The sequence below is a fragment of the Rhodnius prolixus genome, unplaced genomic scaffold (assembly GCF_049639745.1).
Source record: "Rhodnius prolixus isolate KJV_2025 unplaced genomic scaffold, Rpr scaffold_5, whole genome shotgun sequence".
Taxonomy (NCBI): domain Eukaryota; kingdom Metazoa; phylum Arthropoda; class Insecta; order Hemiptera; family Reduviidae; genus Rhodnius; species Rhodnius prolixus.
In genome coordinates, this window is record NW_027411624.1 from 27378489 (window position 1) to 27393095 (window position 14607).

Genomic DNA, 14607 nt, shown 5'->3' on the forward strand with positions numbered 1-14607 from the left:
GCTTAACAATAATCTTTTAGTTAAGACTAGCTAAGCAGAATCAGAGTTACTCCCAGCATAATATGTCAATAAGGCATATTTGAGACCATATTTGGTTATTGTCTGTTTTTTTTTTTATTTTCATGAACACATTTTCCAGAAAAATTCACTTTAGGGCTGGCTCGCTAACGCTCCTCACATATTATGCATCAGTTTTATTGCAGTAAACCTACTTGTATGTATTAAAACTAACTTGCACTTAGAAAACTTGAAGGAAATGAGTAAGTTGGAATCTTGCAGTTTCACATCAGAATAATTTATTTTTATAGTTTATTCAAACTCGTTTCTTAACGATAATCTACAATCTAAAACTAATTATTTTTTTCTCTTTCTCTAATGAGGTACAGGCTTTCTGTGAACCCTCTAATTTTTTACTTTTATTATTACCGAACATTGCTCTGCTTCATGGGTCCAGTTTTATGTCACTAAAAATAATCATCAGACTATTTCTAAAGATTATGTAGATGGACAGCTGTTGATCTTTGCACACGTTTACAATGGTATGTTTTGCCTATTTTCTTTTATTTTTTCCCCCAGTGAAAGCTGAATCTACATCAGCTGACTTAGTGCCTAATTGACCATAATTGTGGAATTTCTTTTCTCCCTGCGACAAAAAAAGAAGAATATATTTTTAGAGATTTTTGGCTGACATACTTTTGGCCTGAAGAGTAATAGTAATTATGTTTCCTTTTTATTATGTATAATTCTAGGTAATTTAAATAGTACATCTTTCCTTGAACCCAACGAAGGCCGGCAACCGCTTAAATCTTTAATTCAGAAATAACTAATACTTCAATTTTTACGGAAACCGCATAGTGACAACCTAATGTATTATTTTGAACTTGCTACAAAAAATACCTCTTATAGCACTTATAAAAATATGGAAACCTTTGCTTTTATTTCTAGTATTATTCATTAGATCATGAATTTGAATTTAATTAATAAAGCTAGTTCATTACATTAAATCAGAATGGAAACTGTGAACTAATTACTGTCGCTGGTAAAATATTTTAAATTTTTAATATGGGAAAAGTAAGTACAATTCAAATAACAAGGGGCATTATTATTTAATTTATTCAAACAAAATTTCTTAATTTGTTCCAACTATTGTGTAGTAAAACAATTGCATTTAATTAACCTTTCCAATTTTGCAACTATCTATTTTAATCAAGTAAGTCAAATAATTAAATAAGTGTACCAGTAAGTATTGTCCATAGACCTACTGTGTGTAGTACATCTAAAGTGGAGTTCAATGACGTATTGACCAACTTCATATTTTCCACTGTTCATGTGTGAAGTCTCTTTAATTTTTTTTTCTAAAATCATCACTTTTTCCCAATAAAAATGTTATTACTCAGAAAGTTTTAGTCCGAATTCGATTCTGATGACACGGTTAGAAAGACAGATAAATTTTCTAAAAATTGATACCGTATCGAAGCATACGTTATTCTCCAAACAGCCTCAATCTTCCTCCGAATGCTGGAAAAATAAAAGTAATCGAAATTTTTAAGAAAACTCATTAGGTCCTTACGTGATCATTATCAGACCCAGGTGCTGGCACTTGTCAGTGTGAGGGGCTTGTATGGCTAAGGATGTTACTTCTCGGGAAGGAAAAACCAAGGCCTGAGAGCTTTACCCAGGAGTCACTCTCCAGAATTAAGAGTCTGATTAAACGGACGGGTCTGGAGGGTGAGCTCTAAAGTCGGGGAGCCACAATAGATCCAAAAGGGTCGCAGTGGCGTAGGCCTTGAGGCCGCCCTAATTTCATCTAATCTAATCTAATTGGGTTTCCTTCCTTTACAATAATTCATTAATTTTTAACAAGAAAACATCGTATATTTGCATAAAACAATTTCAATATCTTTCTTTGTTGATTAGCGTGGATTTAGAGATTTACTCTTCATCGGCCTGAAATTTTGCAAGGAAATGATTGTAAGCACTGAAGTAATAACATTTCTAATGTAAGGAAGTTTTAGGTCCGGATAATGAAGCTGAAAAGTACTTAGTCACGTTATCTTTTCAGCATTCTATCATAATTAGGTCATATTTAAATAAAAAATGTGAAGTTAAATAATTTTTTTTTGCATGGAACCACACAATTTTTCATATAATTTTTTTTCAATTATTATTATTTTTTTAATTAAAAGAAAACATGTTTCATAAATAACAACCATATACTAGTGATTTTGCCTCAGATACGGATCCATCTGGAAAATATGGAACAGTAGTAGGGTGGGGCCGCACATCTGAAGGAGGAAGTTTGGCCAGTATTGTTCAAGAGGTTCAAGTACCCATATTAACCTTACAGCAATGTCGTGCTACCAAATATAGACCCAGTCGGATCACGTCGAATATGATTTGTGCTGGTCGAGGTGTCCAAGATTCTTGTCAGGTATGTAGTAAGTGGTAACTTTTTTTAAATTTATTTATTGATGTTTTCTCTGCATTGCAACATGACCTTAAAACTTCATTTCAAGATTTGGAATTCATTTAGTGCTAGTGTGGAAGAAGCTTGCGTAAAATCCTGAGTGACACTAGGTTGAGAAAAGAATAGATAGATTAATAAAGTATTAAAGACTAGTTTTCTGGAAATTTTGCGCCCTCTTAAAAGCCCTAAAGGGATACACACCCTAAAATGTCCCACTGGAAGCAATATATTCAAAAATGGAAGCCATCGTTTCTGAAGAAAATCTTGGAACCTGGGTCTCTGCCAATGGTTGGATACCCCAGTTAGTAAGCTCTATAGAAATATACAACACATGGTGGTGCATTCAGAATTCAACATTTTTTATCTAAATTAGACAAACACTAAACAAATAATGCCAATTTCGTGGTTAATTAACAAGATCCAAGTTATTGACTGTCTGATAAGTATTCTAATTTATTTTGTAATTCTTAATGGCTTACAATGAGTAAACAGTTATTGGGTCTTTAGGCAAACTCATTATTGATAAATATTTCACTGCCAGATCTACTCGATGACGAATTTAGGGGTTTAATTAGCACTAAGCAAAATAAAATACTTAATATATTTATAAATGGAAGTATAGATTGCAATGAGGAGGAGGATTTCAAACATATAATAATGATATGTCCACGTTATGTGGTAGAAAGGAAACGAATGTTTGACGACATATACTTACAGGTATTTAGATGCACCATTTCGCTACGAAGACATAATATTCTCCACCAACATCTATGTGCTTAAGTCTATAGCAGAGCTAGCAATGAAATATGAATGTATTTAAAAGTTATAGAATGAATGTAAGAAAATGATTAGACAAGGATTACGTGATTTTAATTTCGGTTAAGCTGTAAGGATGGCAGGAATATAGAGTATTGATCCATCCATTAGTTGTAAGGTTTATGTAAATAGTTGTATATAGTAGAGGGATGGATGTGTGAAGCGAATGTATTTAAGTAAGAATGGAGAGTGAGTGATATTCTAGTGATAAGCACCTAGACGATGCTGGCTGTATGGCGAAAAAAGAAAACAAAAAAAAAATATTTCGCCAGTTATAATGGCAGTTTTGATAACTATTTGAGAGATGGAGTGTTTGAGAATCAAAAATCTTTTTGAATTCCGATTATCTTTATGCGGATTTGCTGATTGAAACGTGTATTTTTACGTAGTTTTTTCTTGTCCTTAAACGAAATAACTTCGCCTTCTTTTCCTACTACGAGCAAGACATTTAGAAGTTTGCTTCAGAAAGAGAACGGTCGTGAAGCTTCCCTGACTTGTCTCTAGTATACTAATCCTGGCAATCTGTGGATTGATGTGTGACTTCATCCATCTAGAGAAATACAAAATCGAGAATTTGGTAGTAGCTTTTCGCACCATCTCTTACAACTTCTTACGCTACTAATTCTATGAGCGCTTCTAATGTGAACATAGAAAAAAACCTGTCTGCGGTAAAGGCTTTCATTAGAAACATTAACAACTAAAGCCGAAAGCTCTCTGGCGGCCAAATTTGGGCCAAAAAGTAGAAACTGTAAAAATTGTAAATGCAATACTTTTAAAGAAAAAAAAAACACTTGAAATTCAATATAGCCATTACTTAAAAGTATCTGCTTAATAATGCTTGTAGGTATTGGAACTGCAAATACTCCAACGAATTTGAGATTCTATTAACTTTTTAATTGACCAATATTCCAATTTAAAAGAAATATTTCTGTTCTTGATTAATTAGGAATTAGGAATTTAACATTTTGAATTTTTTTTTTTTTTAATTATTGGTTTATTTATTTTGCAACTGTAATTAATTTTGCATAAAGCAAAAGAGATGAGGGTAAGGAAATGGTTCCAATACATTCACGTATTTATATGTATATAGATACACAAGCGCACATGCATGCTCACATGCAATGGTAAATTTTGAACCCAGTGTTAATTAATTAAATATTTTTAATTTTTTACTTATCTCGAGTATAATAATAATAATTATTATTATTTTTGTGACAATTTAGAATATTAGAATAAAAACCTAAAATGGTTGATTTCAGGGAGACAGTGGCGGTCCTTTGCTAGTCAGTGAAGGTGATAAATATAATATCGTAGGTGAGTAACATATAAAACATTGTAATTTTCATCAGGAGAATTTAGAAATTACCTGATTAGTTTGCACTGGAACTTGTTTTACAAAAATTAAAAACTAAGTTTTGAACAGAACCAATTAAATATAAATTGAAAATATTTCTTGATGAATAAAATTAATTGCACCTTGATGAAAATATATTGTGGTTTTCGTCCCATTTTCAAGAATAGTGAGAACAGTAAACGGAGCTGAATTGAGAAGAAATGTTTCAGCTGCTGAATATAAACAAATTCCGAAAACAGCATTCAGAACTGTACAGCGTGTGCAATGATGTGATTAAGAAAAAGAAAATTATCAGTATACTTCTGAAAAATAAAGTAATGAAGTAATAAAATAAAGGAATTAGTCATTCTTTTATTAATTAAGTACTTATAAACATTCATTATTATATTAATTACTGTGTAACTATCTTAAGAAGGTTTGGTCAGAACTGGCAGTTGCGATGGTGCATATGTAATTTTTATGAGGCGGCACTTTTAGGGCATGAATTTTTAGGGAATGAAAAGTGGCATGAATTTGACAAAATTAAAATCTATCATAGAAAATAAATGATAAACAGTTATTTTGTTCCTAGTTGAAATTAGGCCATTTACCTCTAGTAGACCATCAATATCAATTCTAATTTCACCGCCGCACACTTTCATAGTTAGATTTTGCTCCTAGTTAGATAGTCTTTTTAATTACAGAGGGTTTGTCCCTAAAATTTTCCTTCTCAAAACAGAACCCATTTTGTTTAAAATAATATTAGAACAAAAGGGTATTTGTTTTTTAGATGGAAAGTGGTTGGATCTTGTAGGACTTTTACATGGATTTTGGCCTGAAAACGTGGCCCATTTGTTCCAATCTTTAGATGTTGTATGTTTATCTTTAGATGTTGAAAAAGTGCTCACACAATAACTTCCTACTGTTATTGGTTATAGACAACGTATTTCTGCACTATGACAGGGATATAGTCAGCTCTTATTTATGTAATATTTATTTTTTCAAATGTATTCTTTTTCAAAGATACTAACCATATTCAAAAGAATCCTAATGAACAAGTTGTACACAATTTTAAGCAAAAATTAAATAACAATAAAAATGCTAACATCAAAATTGTTTTCTCTGTTTCAGGTATAGTTTCTTGGGGAGTTGGTTGCGGACGACCAGGATATCCTGGTGTCTATACAAGAGTGACCAGTTATCTGAATTGGGTCAGAAGAAACGCTAAAGGTTCCTGTGTTTGTTTTAGTTAAGTTTAATTCATCGCAGAAACTATAGAGAGAGAGAGTGTTTCTTTTAAAACGTGATAAATTTATTTTTAAAAAGTCAAAGAACCATTAGAAAATGAATACTTCAATTAAGAAAGGATACTTCAATCTATTAACTGTTTCCATCAATTTAGACTAACTATTTGTGCGGTGCCACTTCTTGGTTCTTTGCGGATATTGCAGTTTAACTCCCCAACATCAAACTCTGCGGTCAGAGTTCCTCTGGTAAGCCAAAAATATTTCCGATTATTGTTGGTCTAAATAATGCTGGAATCTGTGCCAAGCAATATGCCCGTCAAAATATAGAATGAAGTGGTAAAAGATTAAAATATTCACTAAAATTAATTTTGTAATGTTATTTCAATTAACTAAGTCAAATTGAATAAATGTTATCAGTAATGTATTCAGAGCCTAGTTTCTATTCCTTATGAAACTGTCTCAAATGTAATCAGAATAAATTAAATAATTACTTATACAAAAATGATAAATATTTATAGGTAAATATGTACATATAAAGCTGTGATCTATAATTTAAGTACATAGTATATGAGAATTATTATTTTTATTAGAGTCTCGTCAAATGATAACCATCTTTTCGAATATTAATTTGGAATGTTAATACAATCTTAAGCTCCCAAATAACAAAAATTAATTAGAAATTATACAATTTTCTCTAAAATATGTGCGAAATGTACAAATCGTTTAATGATGAAATGTTTAACATGCACATAGGACCCACATGTTAACTTTTTGCCGAAAATTGAACTTGAATTGCAATATTCGGCTACTGATATGCACCAGAAATACAGATTACCTTAAATCGCTATATGGCATCGATCTTAGAACCAATTAGTTGTAAAGTTTCAAAAAGTAATTTTTTTAAAAAAATTATTTGTGTATCATCTACATACTGCTCTCTCCACTTGCTAAAATCCTCTTGTACAGTCTCTCGCTTCCTCTGACATCCCTAACAATACTCGCCGACTGAATTGCCAGTGGCCCCGCGACTTCTTCGCAGTCTGAAGACCTAAAAATCATATCCTGTAGAGAGTGCTGCCACTGGGCAGTTTCTTTCCTCCAGCCTTTCACGCATCCATTTATCCTTTATTCTCCCTATTAACTTATTGTATATTATATTATAGATTGTAAATAACGAAATAAATTTAAAAAACAAAATTGGGTATCACCGGTGATATTCATTTGTGACTAAGAATATTAATTTATTTATATAAACATATAAAAAAATATCGGAAGTGAAACTTGTCTTGAATTAATTTTTTTTTTTTTCTATAAAACTTTAATTTTTGAAAATGTGGATTGATTTCACGCCCAGTACTGTGTAATAATAATAAAAAACGAATTACATTAAGAAATGAGATTATTTATTTGATTCCACATTATGTGAATTGCAAAAAATTGAAATTGAGAACCAAGAGGAAATGAGTGCGATTGGTCTAAACGTTTTTACTTCTTGTTTTTTTAAAATGTAACTACTCTACATGTACAAACTAGCATGGTCCTTACTGTTGACTGTCAAATACAGAAACAGCAGCATTACAGAGAAATTTGGAGGCAACTTTCACTTCTTCCTATGGTATTTACTCCTAATTATTCAAAACTGAATTACCCTAGATGAGCAGTTTACCATTAGCCTTATTATTAATTTTGAAATATTGAATCCGCTAAATTCTTATAAAATTAGGGGACGATATCCACTTTTTTTAATAGTTTTTACTTCTTATTCAAAATACGAGGGGGTACCCAAAAATAACCGGAATTGCGTTGCCGCGCATGGAGCTTATGTAGTACGCATTTCTGCCGCTAGACGTGTATAGCGCAATTCCTTGCCAGTTCAGTCCTGCCTGTGTTGTCTGCCTGGCTTGTTCTGTTCATCTGCAGTGATTGTTTTTACCAGCGCTGTTTTGTTCTTTTTTCGTTTTTTATGATGGCAAGTTTAAGTGAACAACGTGCAACTCTGAAATTTTGTTTTCTACTCGGCAAAAATGCTGCTGAAAGTGTTTTAATGTTGAAAACAGCTTACAAAGATGACGCTATGGGAAAAACTCAAGTATACGAGTGGTTTACTCGGTTTAAAAATGGCGACATGTCGATTGATGACAAACCTCGTTCTGGACGTCCATCAACTGCCCGAATCGACGAAAATGTTGAAAAAATTCGAGAGCTGGTGTTCACAGACCGTCGACAGACAATTGATCAACTGTCAGAGAGTAGTGGGTTATCTTGGAGCTCGGTTCAGCGAATTTTAACGGAAGATTTGGGGATGAAAAGGGTTGCTGCCAAGTTTGTTCCTCGAGTTCTGACTGACAATCAAAAAGAACATCGAGTTGAAACATGTCGTGCTTTGAAACAACAGCTTGAAACTGATCCAGACTTTCTGTCAAAGGTCATTACTGGTGATGAGTCATGGTGCTATGGTTATGACCCAGAAACAAAGCAACAGTCGAGCCAATGGAAGACGTCATCTTCACCCCGACCAAAAAAATGTCGTCAAGTCAAGTCAAACATCAAAACAATGCTGATTTGCTTTTTTGATGCCAAAGGCGTAGTCCATTCAGAGTTGGTCCCCCCAGGTCAGACCGTCAATCAAACCTTGTATTTGGAAGTTTTGAAAAGATTGCGCAATAGTGTTCGCCAAAAAAGACCCGATTTGTGGCAAACAGGAGACTGGTTCTTCCACCACGACAATGCACCTGCACACACAGCCATCTCTGTTACACAGTTTTTGGCTAAAAATGGCATGGTTCCGCTGCCCCACGCACCTTACTTGCCTGACCTGGCTCCGTGCGACTTTTTCTTATTTCCACGCATGAAAAAGGGCATGAAAGGTCACCGATTTGACAACATTGAAGAGGTCAAGAAAAAAACGAAGAAGGAGCTGTCAGCCATTTCTAAAGATGACTACAAAAAATGTTTCGAACAGTGGAAGCACCGGTGGGACAAATGTATTAGTTGTAATGGAGAGTATTTTGAAGGGGATAAGGTTGTTCTGTAAAAAATTTGTAAATAAATAGCTTTTAAAAAATAATTCCGGTTTTTTTTGGGTACCCCCTCGTAGATGCCTTCAACGTATACAATCTAGCATTGCCCTTAATATTATCTATCAAATACACAAACTAAAGAAGAAAAGAGAACATTAACACTTTTTCCAATAGTTTTTACTTGTTACTTATGAAATGAGATCGATCTTAAATGTACAATCTTTCGATCACCAAATCTAAAACACGGTAACAGCAGCATGGCATTTAAATTAGGAGAAAAGATCCACTATTAATAAAGATTTTTACTTCTTGTTATTCAGCAAAGATCGACCCTACATTTACAATCTAGCATTGCCATTTGTGTTATACGAGTATATCAAATACAATAGGATGAAAAATTAATTGCCAGTTTCAGTCATTATAAAACTTTATTATGCCGAGCTTTCGACCTATGGACTAGGTCATCTTCAGGGCTAATTTACAATATACTTCTTTACATCATTAGAGGGTTGGTGTGTCTTCTGTCTTGACTGAACAGCTCGGCATAATAAAGTTTTATAATTACTGAAACTGGCAATTAATTTTTCATCCTATTGAAATTATGTTGCAATCGCCAAAAATAATGAACAGTATCAAATACAAAATCATCTGCCTTTCAGAGAAATAAGCAGAAAACGCCCACATTTTCCATTGGTCTTTATTTCTTATTTTTCAAAATAGATCGACCGTAGTTATACTATCTAGCATAGACCCTAATGTAAACTATCAAATATAGAAATGTAATCTTTCAGAGAAATTAGGAGACAACTTCTATTTTCTCCGAAGGTTTATACTTCTTATTTTTCATAACTGATCAACAGTTCATTTACATTCGCTGGCCTTATTATTAGCTATCAAATACAGGAACAGCAGTATTCCTATGATATTAGAAGAAAAGTTCTACTTTTTCCAATGGTTTTTCTTTCTGGTTTTTCAAAATTGATCTACCCAACATGTTCAAACAAGCTTTGGCCTTAATATTAAACTGTTAAGTGCAGAAACTGCAGCTTTGCAGTGAAATTGGAGGAAAGTTTCTTCTATTTCCAATGGTTTTTACTACTTATTTTTCAAATTTTACCAACCAAACAGGTACAACCTTCTATTGGCGTTAATTGTACCATAGTTCATCGTTGTGGTTTGCAAACCTGAAGACTGTCTGTTCATGTACGTGAAAGGCGATACTTTACTTTTTGTTATGGTTAATGCTGCCTAAATCCGAAAATAATTACGGATTCAAATTAGATATGGAAGGAAAAAGTCTCTGAGAGAATTCTTCAAAGAGAAAATATTTATTCAAACATTTTCTACGGTAGACATATACTAGGTCTAAAATTGGATAACATTAATCTAAAACTTTCCATACACTTCTGTATTGTGTGAAGAATATATTATACAATGGCTTGGAGGAAATTTTAATCTTCCATCTTAGTAGCGGCTTGGGGAAAAAAGCGAGGAAATATTCATAGCGCGCCTTCAAGCGGAACAAGAAATGGGGCGGTAGAAAAACTGCGTTTGCTCAAAACAGACTGGTAAACAGTGGGGGCTTTGGTTAATTACGTCATTGATTAGCAAATGAGTAGAAGAAGAAGGCTAAACATCCGTACTTCTCTCTCTCTCTATGTAGGCGGAAATAAACTTTGCGAAAGGACCGTCTGATGGAGGAGAGTTAATCAAGCGCTGTTCACCTTAGTTAGGCATTTTCTACACATAAAACTTGTCTGGAGACTAGGAAATGGGCTCTACTGAACTGCACTATCCCTAACTAAAAACCTTAGAGTTAAATTAAAACAACAAGTACATACAAACAACAATATTAAAAGTATTCCCTACTTGGTAGAGCCCAACTACATTCATTAAGATATAGCTGATATGCTTTCTAGCTGGATAATTTACTAATTGAACAAATGCAACTATTTGTTTAATAACTAAGTTCAGTTTGTCGAACTATGAGAACACGTGTTATTATGCAACATGATGAACTTATAACGGGATTAGCACTGAACTTCCTAAATCACTTGGACTTTAACAACCAATTATAACAAGAAATAATTTGTACGTAGACGCAAAACTACACAGTCAATATTTTGTCACACAGAAACTTCTATTTCTAGATATTGGACCAATATTCAATCTTGTTCATAACGTAAACTTGAAAAAATTACTATTAGGTATTACTAATTATTATAACAATAAAGGAATTTTGAAAAAAGCAAATCGTCTTCTAATTTGACAAGATTGCTACTGTTTCTGTAGTTAATAGTTAATATTACGGCCAATGCTAGATTGTACATCTAGGGTCAATCTATTTTGAAGAATAAGAACTAAAAACCATTGGGAAAAGAGCGGATTGCCTTCTAATTTGACAAGATAGCTACTGTTTCTGTTGTTAATAGTTAATATTACGGCCAATGCTAGATTGTACATCTAGGGACAATCTATTTTGAAGAATAAGAACTAAAAACCATTGGGAAAAGAGCGGATTGCCTTCTAATTTTACTAGATAGCTGCTGTTTCTGTAGTTAATAGTTAATATTACGGCCAATGCTAGATTGTACATCTAGGGACAATCTATTTTGAAGAATAAGAACTAAAAACCATTGGGAAAAGAGCGGATTGCCTTCTAATTTGACAAGATAGCTACTGTTTCTGTAGTTAATAGTTAATATTACGGCCAATGCTAGATTGTACATCTAGGGACAATCTATTTTGAAGAATAAGAACTAAAAACCATTGGGAAAAGAGCGGATTGCCTTCTAATTTTACTAGATAGCTGCTGTTTCTGTTGTTAATAGTTAATATTACGGCCAATGCTAGATTGTACATCTAGGGACAATCTATTTTGAAGAATAAGAACTAAAAACCATTGGGAAAAGAGCGGATTGCCTTCTAATTTTACTAGATAGCTGCTGTTTCTGTAGTTAATAGTTAATATTACGGCCAATGCTAGATTGTACATCTAGGGACAATCTATTTTGAAGAATAAGAACTAAAAACCATTGGGAAAAGAGCGGATTGCCTTCTAATTTGACAAGATAGCTACTGTTTCTGTAGTTAATAGTTAATATTACGGCCAATGCTAGATTGTACATCTAGGGACAATCTATTTTGAAGAATAAGAACTAAAAACCATTGGGAAAAGAGCGGATTGCCTTCTAATTTTACTAGATAGCTGCTGTTTCTGTAGTTAATAGTTAATATTACGGCCAATGCTAGATTGTACATCTAGGGACAATCTATTTTGAAGAATAAGAACTAAAAACCATTGGGAAAAGAGCGGATTGCCTTCTAATTTTACTAGATAGCTACTGTTTCTGTTGTTAATAGTTAATATTACGGCCAATGCTAGATTGTACATCTAGGGACAATCTATTTTGAAGAATAAGAACTAAAAACCATTGGGAAAAGAGCGGATTGCCTTCTAATTTTACTAGATAGCTGCTGTTTCTGTATTTGACAGTTAATATTAAGGCCAATGCTCGATTGTACATGTAGGGTCGATCTAATTTGAAAAGTAAGAAGTAAAAACCGTTGGAAAAAGAGCGAATTGTCTTCTAATTTGACTACATGGCTGCTGTTTCTGTATTTTGCAGTAAATAATAAGGCCAATGCTGGATTGTACATCTAGGGTTGATCTAATTTGTATAAGTAATCTTTGCCTTTGAATAGCCGTAACAGATATTTTTTTAGTAAAATGGAAATGTTATCAATTGCATCAATAATATTGAATTAATAAATATATAACTCTTTATGGTAATTAATAAATATTGATTCTTATCTTTCTAAACTTGCATCGATTTTTTTTTTTTTTATCTTCGCATTGATAGAAGTCCTAATTGTTTTTTGATTGTACGACAAGCCAAGTTATTAAGCTAATATTAGTGACTTATCGTTCGTAATTCGTTATACTGTACTGGAGAGAACTGGTACTGGAACTGAGAACTTTCTTTCCCAGTGTTCTGGTTTTGTATTGTAATATCCTCCAGTAATATCCACGGAGCCAGAATTTCGAGAACACTTCTCTTTTGATCATTTGTTTCTCTACTTCTACAGCTACAGTTAGTTTATTGTGGTTCTGGTTCAGTTTTAAGGCCTTGGATTATACAGGATATATTAGACAGACAAAACAGATCAGATTGTAATCTTTCGTTGCAAAAGAAGGGTGCCACCATGGGCTGAGCTAACTGGGTGGTCAGTTCTGTGCGTCCAATAACCAAGTGTGTTGAAGGTTTAATGTGTTTCTTATAAGTCCAAAGCAAAGTACATGTCTGCTCGTCAGATAGTGTATAATATAAGTTATGTAAAAAGAGATTATTGTACATTAGATAAGAGTGTGGTTAGTCATCGCTGCGTCATCATTTTAAGCTGATGAAGGAGAAATATAGGACTTTTCAAGGTTGAGAAAGACCGGCAAGATTTTGTTGGCTGCAACTTCTCCGGAGTAATTTTCCTTGCTTTAAGTAATACTCAGTGAGAATAAAATCGCGAGAGTGATCCTTTTCACACCTGTTATTTTTTCACAATTATACAACTATCCAATTTTAAAAACTCCGTTAGACTAAGCCAACTCATCCATATTTATTTACGAATACACTGGACAGGGTAATCCTGGATAAATCCCAAACACAAAGGCTAATAAAAAGACCAACATAAGACAACGTGACAAAAATGATAATATGTTGGTAGTTAAGAAGAAGTGAAGGAAGACATTCTAAACCGTGAGAAAGCCACGCCTTTATTATTACCAGAAGAAAAGAAATCCCATTCATTTCTGCATATGTTTTAGAAGTGTGTTTGAATTTATTATGTGTTTATATTGACGTGAGCTCGAAACAGTCATCACTTACATTTCATAGAACGGGATTCACTAAGAACAAGTTTTGAGTATAGGCCACTCCTTGGTTAAGCAAGGAATCGTACATTCATGGAGAACAATCTGGAAATAAAGTAAATAATTATTTACAGCCCATAGAAGGCACATTTCGACAGAAGTGTTTGCTAACTTCCTGACGTAGTTTGTGGCCCTGATCCACTAATAACTCTTCAAAGTCAATTCCCCAAAAATTGCTCCTTTCATCATCCAATCTCACGACATTTTAAACAGCTGACCAATAAAGAAAAAAAAAAATGTGTACACACAACCTGTATTTCATCAAAACACGGCCATTCACAAGTTCTACTTTATAAAATTTCTCGAACTTCCAATTTTTATTCAATTTTTTAGTTCTCTTCAATATTAAAAGTTTAATTACATAGAAAATAATCTAATGAACTGAAGCCATAAGGGCTAGCTCATCCAGAAGCTTCTAAAGGTATTTATCCTGACGTATTATAAAAATTAAAAATTGCAAAACATGCATAAATTTAGTGAGCATTCAAAATGACAGAACATCTTTCGAGAAAATAGTCAAAAACTAAAAAATATTAACTGTTATGGTGTATTAAGTTATCCCAAAAAAGAGTGTAAATTAAAAGGAAATATAAAATCTATAAATAGGATAATCTAATTCAAGATCTTCAAAAAAGTAATAGCGTGTAAAAATAAAGTTTACAAAAAAAATAAAAAATGTCTTTAGTCTATTATGAAGGTCATTCGTAGCACAATAAATGGTAAAAATCTTTAAAATAGCATTAGTTGCGGGTTTTATTTATTTTTATTTTTAATTTTTTGTTCTATTACTGAAATTA

At 32.9% G+C, this 14607-nt stretch overlaps 1 protein-coding gene across 1 annotated transcript in view; it reads left to right on the plus strand.

Moving 5' to 3' along the window:
* Positions 1-7130, plus strand: part of LOC141458691 (trypsin-1-like) — a 31923-nt gene extending 24793 nt beyond the window's left edge. Inside the window, exons 5-7 of the mRNA XM_074137011.1 lie at positions 2235-2431; positions 4543-4597; positions 5748-7130. Of these exons, the coding sequence (XP_073993112.1) occupies positions 2235-2431; positions 4543-4597; positions 5748-5869 (374 nt within the window). The 3' untranslated portion in view covers positions 5870-7130. The remainder of the gene's footprint in view (positions 1-2234; positions 2432-4542; positions 4598-5747) is intronic.
* Positions 7131-14607: the final 7477 nt, after the last annotated feature.